At 54.3% G+C, this 12,537-nt stretch overlaps 5 protein-coding genes across 5 annotated transcripts; 3 read left to right on the top strand and 2 right to left on the bottom strand.

Moving 5' to 3' along the window:
• Positions 1–994: 994 nt before the first annotated feature.
• CTAM01_13939 (uncharacterized protein) lies at positions 995–3,445 on the bottom strand (the record flags this gene model as incomplete). Its single annotated transcript, XM_060529941.1, has 5 exons — positions 995–1,790; positions 1,839–2,103; positions 2,155–2,245; positions 2,294–3,103; positions 3,185–3,445. The coding sequence occupies 5 exons, from the start codon at positions 3,443–3,445 to the stop codon at positions 995–997; spliced, it is 2,223 nt and encodes a 740-aa protein (XP_060375443.1).
• A 958-nt stretch (positions 3,446–4,403) lies between these two features.
• CTAM01_13940 (signal recognition particle receptor beta subunit) lies at positions 4,404–5,303 on the top strand (the record flags this gene model as incomplete). Its single annotated transcript, XM_060529942.1, has 1 exon — positions 4,404–5,303. The coding sequence occupies one exon, from the start codon at positions 4,404–4,406 to the stop codon at positions 5,301–5,303; it is 900 nt and encodes a 299-aa protein (XP_060375444.1).
• A 386-nt stretch (positions 5,304–5,689) lies between these two features.
• CTAM01_13941 (cystathionine beta-synthase) lies at positions 5,690–7,311 on the bottom strand (the record flags this gene model as incomplete). The annotated part of the gene is made up of 2 exons (XM_060529943.1): positions 5,690–6,998; positions 7,052–7,311. The coding sequence occupies 2 exons, from the start codon at positions 7,309–7,311 to the stop codon at positions 5,690–5,692; spliced, it is 1,569 nt and encodes a 522-aa protein (XP_060375445.1).
• Positions 7,312–8,635: 1,324 nt separating this feature from the next.
• CTAM01_13942 (uncharacterized protein) lies at positions 8,636–9,871 on the top strand (the record flags this gene model as incomplete). Its single annotated transcript, XM_060529944.1, has 1 exon — positions 8,636–9,871. The coding sequence occupies one exon, from the start codon at positions 8,636–8,638 to the stop codon at positions 9,869–9,871; it is 1,236 nt and encodes a 411-aa protein (XP_060375446.1).
• Positions 9,872–10,773: 902 nt separating this feature from the next.
• CTAM01_13943 (uncharacterized protein) lies at positions 10,774–11,540 on the top strand (the record flags this gene model as incomplete). Its single annotated transcript, XM_060529945.1, has 3 exons — positions 10,774–10,824; positions 10,890–11,315; positions 11,385–11,540. The coding sequence occupies 3 exons, from the start codon at positions 10,774–10,776 to the stop codon at positions 11,538–11,540; spliced, it is 633 nt and encodes a 210-aa protein (XP_060375447.1).
• Positions 11,541–12,537: the final 997 nt, after the last annotated feature.

A 12,537-nucleotide genomic window follows, 5' to 3' on the forward strand; every position in this document is an offset into this window, starting at 1 on the left:
TCCTCGAGAGCCTGACGAAGCTGATCTTCGGTATATTGAGGCATTATATATAGAAGAAGACATGTGCAAAAGATGAGCCCATTTGGACGCGAATTGAAAATGTTGTGATAAAAGGAGGTTGGGGGTGGGCATTGGGTTGTGGTGGATTTTCGCGTTTTTGTGGGTGCCAGAAACAGGGGGGTGCCAGGAAGTGGGTATGTTGACTTAATTCGCGAGATAATGCACGCTTGAGAAAAGCCCGCGTTGATGAAAAGGACAAGGCTGGCTTCGAGTTTCAAGAGCGACAACGATGTTAGTGTTGCCTGATTGAAGACCACCCCTCCTTACACAACTCTGGACGTAGTGCTTACGGCAAGACATTGACCCGAGCAACGTGAGGCGCAGATACCCTTGAACACTTTCTCCTATCAAAAAGCAGGGTGATTGTGCTGACTACATTATGATTGGCGGAGAGTGGTCGGTACGCCTAACGTGAATATGCCTTACAAGCACCCAAAACATCTCTGATTCCATTGGCACAAGGCCGGCCATTCAAGCTATGGCTGTGTTGGACCTCTTCGCTCCGGGATGGCGGTCCAATGCAACCGGGTCTGTACCAAAAGGGGAACATTCAAGACAAGGAGTCGGTAATGAAATACAATTACACAGCAAAAGCAGCTTGGAGCCAAGTCAAGATTGTACACACGGAGAAAAGACTCCCATTCCTCAACACCAACCTAGGTCATACTTCTACATATACGGACAATTAATACATCCCGAGCCATGCAATTGCAGCCGCCCGTTGACGCCGCGTCTTCTCTTCATTGTGGGGGTAAAATAACATCATCTTAAGCCTCGTCGTAATCTTTCTTCCATAGAAGTCGTCGCTTGGAGAAAAAGCAAAGCGCGCAAAAGGAGGGGGGTGGGAAGGGCAGCGCTTTCCGCTTTACTTCCCACCAACAGTCGTGGAACTGATCAAGTACCCCTCCCTCCAATCATGACAAAATCAAGTCTATTATACCTCCTCTGCAGCAACGGACTCGTAGCCGCCTGCTCTCCTCCGGCCCCTGCTCATGTTCATCAGGGTCGGGCTCTCGTACATGGCGGTGTAGTTGACAGGCTCGCCACCCAGCATAGCAGAACCGTTCTCGCGCTGGCCAAACGTAGGCGCGGGATCGCACCAGAAGTCGCGGCAGTTGGCCATGCAGCCGTTGGAGTAGGGGTTCTTCTTCCTGCGCTTGTTCTGGGTTGCGGCGCCGCGACCGCGGATGGTCTCGATGAAGGGGTCGACACCGAGGAGACGAGACCATTGCTGAAGACGGCCGCCCTTGTGCTTGTGGCCGTGAGCGTGCGCGCCAGTGGATTCCGGAGGAGTCAACGACGGGTGGTTGGGGTCGAGAGGGGTGCCTGTTGAGGTGAAGGCGGTCGTGAGAGAGCCGTCTTGGATGCCGAACATGTTTTCGTAGGTGGTCATTGCGCGAGAGACTTGGACAAATTGCACGAACAGCAGCATGCCAACCCAGGTGAGCTGGAGAGTTGTCCACACAGTAAGAATTGCCGTGTAGCCATCGGCGTTGACAACCTTGCAGAGGCTGGGGCTAAGGAAGTTGCAGGTTTCTGAGACCTTGTCCGAAATGTCTGTGAAGTCTGTGCCATTGGTGTTAGCGTGGAAGTAGAGCTCAGAGAATCGATGCTTACAGTAGTATACGAGGAAGTCGTAGGAAACGATGCCCAACGTCAAGCTGATCAGGTACATAAAGAAGTGGCGGTGGTTGTTAATTCCAACGCAGTTGTAAACCCAAGGACAGTGACTAGTCTGGTCAGTGAGGTTTGACATTAGAGGTAAAAGGTCTACTCACTGGTCGTGTTTCGCGACACACTTCTGGCACCGCTTGCAGTGCTTACTGCGGAGAGGCGTCCGGATCATGCAGGTAACACAAAAGTTGGTCTCATCAAACTTCCACTCCTTGAGCAGCTCATCAATGACGGCCTTTTGCTCGGCAATACCGTTCATCTTGGGGACAAATCCAGGGTCGTATCTCATCGCGGCGCTGTAGAAGTAGGCACAGAGACCGAGGAATACGCCAAAGATCAGGTTGAGCCACCAATGGGAGGAAGTGCCGGCTGTGTGATGTTAGCAAAGAATTCAGCGTCGTATAGTGTAGCTAAGCTTACCAGCAGACCCGGTAGTCGCGGGAAGAATAGTAGTCAACCACCTCAGACCGACCAAAAACAAAGATGCAGAGAAGATACCAGCCAACCAGGGCTACTCTTGTCAGTCCAGATCGTTAATAATGCCAATTGAGGGACTTACAGTCTTGTGGAAGTGTCTCATGTCGGGAGGCGCAAACTCGATGACCTGTTGAGCACACCACTGAAGCGCATAACCAACGACTAGAGAGAAGAAGACACCAGCAAAAACGTTCAAGCTTCCCAGTATCGTGATCATGGACCAGACCAGAAGGAAGGGCCACAAGAACAAGAACTTGGTCACGAAACCCCTCTTATCCTGGCGTAAGAAGCGCGAACCAGGGAAGCTAGGCTCGATCGGCTGTCCATCTTCATCGTACCCGCACTCCTTAAGAGCCCGATGCCATGCGCCAGTCGTATTAAGCTCCTTAGCCGTGACAGCGGGCGTCTTGCCAGTCTGCGTCTTTGCGAATCGATCTGCTCCGTACTCGAGGAGCCTCTGTATACAGGCCGGGGAGCCCTTTACTAACGCCCAGTGAAGCGCGGTGAAGCCCTGCTCGTCCGTGGTGTGGATGCTAGCGCCCCAGCGGAGGAAGAGGTCCACGCATTGAGGGAAGCCCTTGTAGGCGGACCACATGAGCGCCGTGTGACCGTAACTATCGAGCACGTCTACGGGGATGCCTTGGTGGAGCAGGAGGACTAGGAGGAGGGTGTTGCCATTGAAGGTCGAGATGTGGAGGGTGTTGTAGCCCTGGGCGTCGGTGATGAGGGGATCGGCTCCGTGTTGGAGAAGGAGGTTGACGGTGTAGTAGTGACATCTCTGGGCGGCCCATTGGAGAGGTGTTGCGATGGACTCGCCTCCCTTCTTGTTGATCTCTGCGCCATTGTCGATGAGGAACTTGCACATGGCATACTGGTTGTTTATAGCTGCCCACTGGGATGTATTAGCACAATGAGATCAGACCTGGCCGTGACAAAGGTTGGGAGGCCTTCAAAGAGGTAGCATGCAACCTACATGCAAGGGTGTGATGCCTTCATCATCGGTGAAGGTCGCATCGTACTCGCCCGACTCGAAGAGCTTCTCCATGGCCGGAACGTCTCCTACACGCGCAACCTGCATGATGTCGTTATCTGCGCTAGGCGCATCGCCGCCGATGCTTCCCATCTCCAGCTCATTATTCAGTGTAGGCGCCGCGGCGCTCGTCTTGTTTGCAGGTTGATTCGGGGCCACGGACGCGGCGGCAGCGGCGGCGGCCGGCGTGGTAGATTTGTCCATCGAAGTCGGCGGGTCGGCGGTCGCGAGGGCCAAGCCTTTCTTTCGATGTCTCGGATTGAGAAGGAGGACGGTCGGTTATCGATTGGGAGGAGCTGTGGAGGGTGGGAAAGGAAAGAGTATTATTTTGTTCGGGGAGTTTAAACTTCGGCTCGAACCTAGCGTCGCATTGCTTGAGGTAAGGGGATGGATGGATGGATGGATGCGGTCCAGGCGAAAGAATTGAGACGGGGGGCTCGCACGCGCGCAACGGTGGACAGGGGTGTCACCAACAAACGAGAGATTGATGATAAACACAGCAGAGTGGAAACAAACAGAGAAAAAAGGTGCCACAGTTGGAAGGAGGACGGAAAAGACGCTCGGAAGCCAAGAGTGACGAGATTGCGTGTCGTCAGCTTTGGCAGAGCTCGGCAGCGTTGGCAAAGCGTTGACGACTGGGGAATTCGAGGTGAGCACCGAGTGCAGTGAGTGGAAGGGGATCGCCGGGAGACCCTCCCCCTAAATCGGACTAGCGAGGCTGAGCTGACAAAGGCGGGTCGACCACTGCTGCAGTCGTCTGCCGTGATAGCCGTGATTGGCTGGGGAAGACTCAGCGCCCCAAAGCTTGGCATAAAGTGCCAGTAACACCCATGCTTAGCCTCACCTTAGAGGTTAGGGCGGATTCCTCGGCCTCCCTCAGCCTCGTCCGAAAAAGCGGGTAAACTGTGGCTGAAGTTCCGAGGTGCACGTACCACCTGCCACTCCTGCCACTCTCCTGTCTCTTGCGCTCGTTGGGGAAGGAAAGAGCTCCACTGACGGCATTTGGCGATTTCTTCTGGAAATCTGTCAACGACCACCCGACACGACTCACACCGTCCAACCCCTCCACCCCTAGTCAGCCGTTTCGCGCAGGGTCTCCGGGGACACTCTCTCAACACACTCGACAATTCTCACCATCGCCAGCAACAGCGAAACCGCAACCATGGCCGACAAGATGGGCTCCTTCACAGAGTTCCTCGAATTCATCATGACACCCTCGACGCCCGTCATCCTCATCGGCGCCGCCATCGTCCTCCTCTTCCCCATCCTCCTCCACTACATCCTCATCAAGTCAACATCCTACACAACCCTCCCCTCCGTCCTCCTCCTCGGCCCCGCCGGCGCAGGCAAGACCGCCCTCCTCACCCTCTTCGAACGAGGCGACGCCCCCGCGACAACCCACACGAGCCAGCGCCCCCAAACCGTCGAGCTCACGGCCTCGCGCGACAGCAAGACGGCCCAGAGCTTCCGCAATCACGACGACACCAGCGGCACCCACACCAAGTTCCTCCTCGTCGACACGCCCGGCCACGGCAAGCTCCGCAACTACGCCCTCGGCAAGCTCGCCAGCGGCGCCGGCGGCAGCAACAGCAAGAATTCCAAGCTTAAAGCCATCGTCTTCATGGTCGACGCCGCCGCCATTGGCGAGAACGAGGCCCTCGCGCCCACGGCGAGCTACCTTTACGAAGTCCTCCTCGGTCTCCAGAAGCGCGCCGCCTCGAGCAAGTCGTCCAAGCCGCCCCCGCCCATCCCCGTCCTCGTTGCCGCCAACAAGACGGATCTGTTTACGGCGCTGCCTGGCGCGCTGGTCAAGTCGAACCTGGAGGCTGAGATTACGCGGATACGGTCGTCGCGCAGCAAGGGCCTGTTGGATTCTGGCGTCGGCATTGATGATGTCGGTTCGGAGGAGCACGATGATTGGTTGGGCGCGTATGGCACCGAGAAGTTCACCTTTGACCAGCTGCGCGAGTTTGACGTGGAGGTGGATGTTATCGCGGGCAATGTTACTGGCAGCGCGACGGGCCCCGATAAGTGGTGGTCCTGGATTGCCCAGCGGATATGATGTGTATTGTGGTAAAGGGCAAATAGTAATTAAAGCACATAATTGATACGTTGATGACAATGACGAAAGTTATTTTGGTGACCTGAAGCTTGCGCAAAAAACTTTGTGGTTGTGATTCTATCCTTATAGGATCAGACTGGCTGCCCTGTTCTCTATGTAGATGTTGAGTCTACTCCCATCCCAAGATTTCCAAGCAAATGCTGCCAACCGGGGTCAGTTGATGCGACCCAAGATTCGCCCCTGCCACCTTTGCTATGCCCGCTTTCAAAACGCCGATACCCAGGTAAAAAAACAACATCATCTGCATCCTCATGCGTAACCTTGATACTCTATATAGGTCAAGTCGTGATTTTTTTGATTATCGTAGGAAAAAAGAGGGGAAGCGTTTAGGCCTTCTTGTTGACGACCCAGGTGAGCAGATCGACCTTTGTGACGACAGCCACGGGCTTGGACAGGTTCTTAGCGCCCTCGGCCTTCTCAGTAACAACAGCAGCGCTGTTCCACTCGAGGAACTTGCTGAGGGTGGAGAGAGGGGTGTCGAGGGTAATCTCGACAAAGTTGCGCTTCTTCTTGCTCTTCTCGCCCGTCTCACCAGCCTGTCTGGGATCCGTGACGACCTCATCGAAGCGGCCAAAGTCGAACATGACGTCGCTGACGGGGCTGGAACCCGTGGCGCGGCCTGAGGAGATGTAGCTGAGCAGGTTACCGAGGGTAACCAGACCGACGAGCTTGTGACCGCTCGCGGAGAGTACGGGAAGCTGGTCGAAGCCCTTGTCGCGCATGATCTCGGACGCCTCGGAGCAGGGGCTCGTTGCAGGAACGGACATGACGGGCTTGAGGCGGAGAGCGCGGACGGTGGCGCCTTCATAGGGGTCGACGGAGCCCTTTGCGCTGGTGGCGTTGCCATTGGAGGTGGCCTGGGTCTCGAGGCCGTTGACCTCAGGGAGGAGGTCGTTTGCGGCGAGCCAGTCGTCGTCAGCGAACTTGGAGAGGTAGGAGCGGATGCTATCGGGGAGAACGACGACGACGGTCTGGCCCTTTCCGAGACCGAGATCCTTGACGGCGCGGACCATGGCTGCCATGGCGGAGCCAGAGCTGCCGCCGACGAGGAGACCCTCCTCAGCGATGAGGCGTCTTGCGAGCTGGAAGGACTCGCGGTCCTCCGTCTTGTACCACTTGTCGACGAGGTCGCGGGAGAGAACGTCAGGGATGAAGTCGTAGCCGATACCCTCGACCTTGTAGCCCTCGTTCTCGTGCTCCTTGTTCAGGGACTCGGGGAGGGCGAGGATACTACCGTGGGGATCGGCAGCGATAATCTTGACGTCCTTGTTGTGCTTCTTCAGACCGCGGGCAATGCCGGAAATTGTACCTCCCGTGCCGGCGCCGGCGACGAGGGCATCGATCTTGCCGCCCGTCTGGGCCCAGATCTCCTCGGCGGTGCCGAACTCGTGGGCGAGCGGGTTGTCAAGGTTGCCGTACTGGTCGAGGATGTGGGCGTTGGGGATCTCCTTCTCAAGGCGGCGGGCGACGCCAATGTGCGACTCGGGGCTGTCCCAGGCGGCTTGGGTCGGGGTACGGATGATGGTGGCGCCAAGGGCGCGGAGGACGGAGACCTTTTCGGCGGACATCTTCTCGGGGAGGGTGATGATTGTCTTGTAGCCCTTGATGGCGCCAACGAGGGCCAGACCGATACCACTGTTCAACGTTAGTCGTGAAATTTGGTGATTTTAAGCTTCGTTAGGACATACGTGTTTCCACTGGTAGGCTCGATGAGAGTGTCACCAGGCTTGATGCGGCCAGTCCGCTCGGCCTCCTCAATCATGCGCAGGGCGATTCTGTCCTTGACACTGCCGCCAGCATTGAAGAGCTCGACTTTGGCGTAGACCTCACACTCGATACCCAAGCTCTGAGGGATCTTGTTGAGGCGGACCAGAGGCGTGTTGCCGATGAGCTCGGTGGCCGACTTTGCGGTGACGGCCGCACGAGTGGCGTTGATGGCGTCTCCCATGATTGCGATTGGGATGGGTATAATGTGGTTGGCTTATAGGAGGGAGGCTGATAGAGGAAAAGAGGAGAAGGGAGGAAGGAGAAGAAGTAGGAAAGGAGAAAGTGTAAGAATGAAAGTCAGTCCACGGACTATAGATATGCAAGTGGTAGGAAAAGAGAAACGCAATCGTCGTGGTGGGATGGTGCGAGAATTGAGACGGAGCGAGGGAGAGCACAGGAATCGGGAGTGAAAAATGACCCCGCCAACGCCGAAGATATCCGCCCACCTACCAAAAATGGTCACTTTCCCACCCCTCTGCTACGTAAAGGTACCTTACCGAGCTTACCTAAGGCGCCTGACCATACAGGTACCCAGCACGCTGTTCAGTACCACCGTGCCAGTGCAGGTACACCAACGAGTGACCTGACAGCGCCGCGACAGTGCAACGCAGCGACATAGGGTCCGGGCCTTGCAGCGGCTTTGCGGCGAACGGCGGCGGTAAAGAACACCCCACACGATACATCCAGCGGCACACTTGTCTCTCTGCCTTACGTAAGACAGGACCCAAAAACCCCGACCAGTGAAGTTTCTGCTTTTCTTTTTTTTCTTTGGTGTCGTTCTAGAAATTTTCTGATGCTGCAGGTCGGGCCATTTCCAGTTGTCATTATGTCATCCCGAGCCGACTTTCAATCCCCGTCACTCGGCGTTCCCCGAGTCTTTTTGCTTCATCCGAGGCACGTGGGGTTTACCAGTGTACGCTGTTCAATTCCTGACTCGAGGGACTGCATAAGTGCACTTCTGGATCTTGAATCTTGGAATGCGGTCGCCGCATATTTATTGTCAGCGACAATTGCCAACGAAGCTTTAGATGGTTCCGTACATGTATCTATGTCTCGGCCGGGACACAGTTCGGCCGAACGAGATGAATAAGTCCTTCTCACTCACCCCACTCGCGTCTATCTCAACTCCACGTGACCATGAACACTGTCAGCATTGAGGGATAACTATTAGCATACGTGTAATCGAATGGCGATTTACCAATCTTGAATCAAATGAATAGAGATGAAGCACGGCACAAGACGTGAGTGAACTCGTCCGCAATTCGGCCGAAGGACCAGCCACTGATCTCCTATTCGGCAAGCCACCGCCACAATCCATCATTACCTAAGCGTACTAAGCAGTGTTCATCCGCCCGTGATGGCCCGGGATAGAGCATATTGGCCCCGTGTAAGTCAATAAGACCAGTTAGCTTTAGAATGAGTGAGATATGATCAAAGTATATAAGGCCTCTCTATATTCGCATTGTCTGTGTGTGATCAATCCCAATCCTCGGTTGCTTCCAGTCATGACGGACCCCACTGCATCAAAGAAACTCATCGTCATCCTCGGTAGCTCCTATGGCGGTCTATCCACAGCTCACTATCTTCTCAAACATGCCATTCCAGCTTTACCAAGCGCAACAGACTTCAAGGTCGTTCTCGTCAGCCCCTCCGCAGAAGTCATGTGCCGGCCTGCATGCCCCCGCGCACTGATATCTGACGACATGTTTCCCCAAGACAAGCTCTTCGTCGACATACCCAGCGTCTTCAAGCAGTACGATAGTGGAAGGTCCCTTTTCATTCAAGGAACCGCAACAAGTCTAAGGCATGGTGAGAGAACTGTGTCCGTCACCCCGAAATTCAAGAGCGATCCAATCACTCTTTCCTACCACGCCCTAGTGGTTGCTACTGGTGCATCAACTCCCTCGCCTCTCCTCGGTCTCGACAGCGACTCTGAAAGTTTACGAAAAAGCTGGGCCGATTTCCGCGAGACTTTGCCGAAGGCGAGAAGCATAGTGGTCGTAGGTGGAGGGCCAGCGGGTGTCGAGACCGCCGGCGAGCTGGGCGAGCATTTGAATGGTCGAAAGTCGCAACGTCCAAAGGTTCCCATTACCCTTGTCTCATCTGCCCCTGAAATTCTTCCCGCGCTTCGTCCTGCTATCGCCCGCAAAGCAGAGGGTTATCTCGCTCAGGTCGGAGTCACTGTCCTGAAAGGGGTTCGGGTAAAGGATGTGGTGCCGGCTGAAGCTGGAATCACAGGAGTGACGACAAATGCAATGGTCACTCTGGACAGTGGGAAGACAATTGAGGCCGAACTTTACATCCCCGCAACTGGTACACGACCGAACACGAGCTTCATCGACAACGATCTGCTCCTCTTTGATGGACGAGTCAATACGAACCCCCTAACTCTTCGCGTTGATCCAGCTGGACCCCGCGTCTACGCCATCGGCGACGCGTCTTCGTTCGCCAGGCCATCTATTCACAACATCCTGAGTGCGGTTCCGGTCATGTGCGCCAACATTAAGCGGGACCTACTGCTGGCTTCTGAAAGTCCGGAGAGCGCCAGTGACAAGGATAGACTATTCGAGGAGGACGTCCGTGAGACTCAGTTGGTTCCGGTGGGAAAGAGCAAGGGGGTCGGGGCCGCCATGGGATATCAGCTGCCCAGCTTCATGGTGTGGATGATCAAGGGTCGGGACTACTGGCTGTGGACGACGGGGAATCTTTGGAGTGGGAAGCAGTGGGCTAAGGAGTCTTAATTGCTTGATCGAATCCATGATGTTTCTTCTTTTCTTCCTTTCCATGAACGGGTGGGTTCCTGGTTATTTGTGTGTTAGCTCTGATGATGGTCGAATGATGAGCTGACAATCTCCAAGATTTCCCTAGTCTCTTCGTGTTGTCCATGTGTCACACTAGTCCAGATCTCACAATCATTGTAAGATGTTCAACAGCAAGTATGCCCTCGCCATAACCACAAGGTTTGAGTGAGATGCTAAGTAGACTAAAACCGAAACATCTTCCAAGACATCACGAGTGCCGAAGCGAGCATACATGGCTTGTATATAAAGTAGTGTGGTATCACTGCCAACGCTCTCATCAAAGTACTATATAGTGGTCGAGGTGGTCTAGATTACCTGGGCAAACTTGGCCAGGTTTGCTAAAGGTATCAATCAAACATATTTGTGAGTCGACGGTCCATTTCCAAACGGCAGTAGGTCTTGGGTGAGCACACACACGTTCCTGCCGTGGTGTGGAATACCTTTAGCATGATGTTGTGTTCACGAAATCGCTTCCTTAGCCATTGTTCCAAATATCTCAATGGAAAGGTCCGATCGATCCTTGCAGACACTTCCTTCCTTTGTTGGGTATCAAAAGCTGGACAAAGGACCGAATTTCACGTGATTGCCCTGCTGTGATAGGTGAAGACAGCGCCGGGAGCCTGAGGCGGAAAGGTAGAGGGCATCGTGAGGTCGTTGTGTGAATATGGAGGCGGGTGATCGAATACTCACTTGCCCGGTATAAAATACCACGCTTTATCCCGCACAAGTGAATCTTATCTCTTTTTCCTCCACCACAAACTTCCATTCAATATCATAGCCAGATCCCAACTTCACCCCACCAAGCACCACCCGCACTATCAGTCCACACTCCAACCGTCAAGATGCAGATCAAGAACATCTCCCTCCTCTCTCTTGCCGCTATGGCTGTCAAGGTAATTCTTTGCAACGCATTTTCTCCATTAAAATTTCCAGATGCAACTGACACTCGAAATAACAGGGCACGACTATTGACAAGGACGTCAACGGCCCCATGGGCGTCGAGGGCTTCCACCTCATGGCCATCGAGTGGGAGGTCCAGGCCCACCCCGGCGGTGAGAACCTCACCCTCACCGGCACCGTCGAGGAGGTCCTCAAGGAGCTCCGCACCATCAACCCCAACTACGACCAGGACCTCGGCATCACCTCTCTCACTTCCACCAAGGCCATCGACGCCGCCATCAAGTCTGCCGTCACCCAGGCCGATGATACTTTCAAGGACGCCCCCGTCAACTGCGCCGGCTACGACGATGCCGACCGCAAGCGCCTCGCCCAGGGTGCTCGCTACCTTCTCGACGTCAAGGGCAAGCCCACCCGCGGCCCCGGCCCCGGCAGCTGTGGCCGTGTCAGCTGCAGCTATAACTCTGCCATCTACTGGTGCAACATGGTAAGTGGATGCTTCCTTTCAGAACTTTGTAACATCGAGAACGAGACTGACAATGTGGGAACAATACAGGACAGCAAGGCAAAGACCCTCAACTCCTTCAAGGAGATCTCCGATGGCGCCTACCACGTCATTGAGAAGTGCTACCGTGGTGTTGGCACTCTCGTCAGCGGTCGTGCCTTCCACAAGGACAACTGGACCGTCGTCGCTCGCTGGGATCGTTGCTAAGTGGTCTCAATGGTCGCCCTTGCTCACGTCTTGTTCGGGGAGGTCTACCGAAATTCGGAGTTCAACGCTTAGTGGTGGATTTATGCATCAGTGCATGGCTTGCTTCACCCTGAGAATGTAATTGAGGGATCGGTTTTGGAAGACCAAGGAGAAAATGCCAGTCGTTTTACTCCATAAGTAGTTGGGTAATCCAAAAGGCTTTCGACCTACTGACTCATTCCATGCTTTCGAGTTAAAGGTACCTGGCTCTGTCATACATGGACAGGAGAAACGTAGTATAGATCTATCTTATCTGCATTCTAAATGACCACAGTCGTAAGGGTCATCTATCCAGGCTGGTCCCTTGAATTGATGACAGCGTGCGTTTACAAGGCGTTCTGCCCACTGTGGTTTGGCCAAACCATAATGTAGCATTTCGATAATTCCCAAACCCACCATTTGCGAAATCTTGGCCTGGGACGTCAACATGAGTTTGAGGACTCTACCCCCAGAAAGATGCTTCAGTAAGCCCAACGCCATGTATAGATCGCGCCTCGATTCCAGATTCTCGCAGGCGGTAACTCCATCGAGAATGCAGAACACGGTTTTCCCCACAGGCAGTTTTTCCATGAGTCTAGCAAATAGTCGACAAAGGGTTTCCATATCACGAGCTTTCACTGATCGCCTTTCGCAATAGCGTACGATTGGTTCGGCGCTAAGGTTGAGTTTAATCTTTTCTTCCATCATTTTATCCAGAAGTTGGCACACAAGACTAGCCATCATTGCTTGAGGGCGGTATCTCTCTGCAGAATGGTCGTCCAACTTGGTGCAAAACCAGGTGATGGTGATGGCGTTTTTTTCAATTATGAGGCCGTTCGCCACTGTCGCAGCTATGTAGCTGAAAGTCGTGATCCCATTACAGGAGTTTTCCGCAGCATCTTCTGAACCATTGCCATTAAAAAGAATTGACCAGACCGGGCAGGATGGGTCTAAATTTTCACGGAACTCCTCCAGAGAT

Source organism: Colletotrichum tamarilloi (assembly GCF_030869305.1).
Source record: "Colletotrichum tamarilloi strain Tom-12 chromosome Unknown Scaffold_109.1, whole genome shotgun sequence".
NCBI lineage: Eukaryota > Fungi > Ascomycota > Sordariomycetes > Glomerellales > Glomerellaceae > Colletotrichum > Colletotrichum tamarilloi.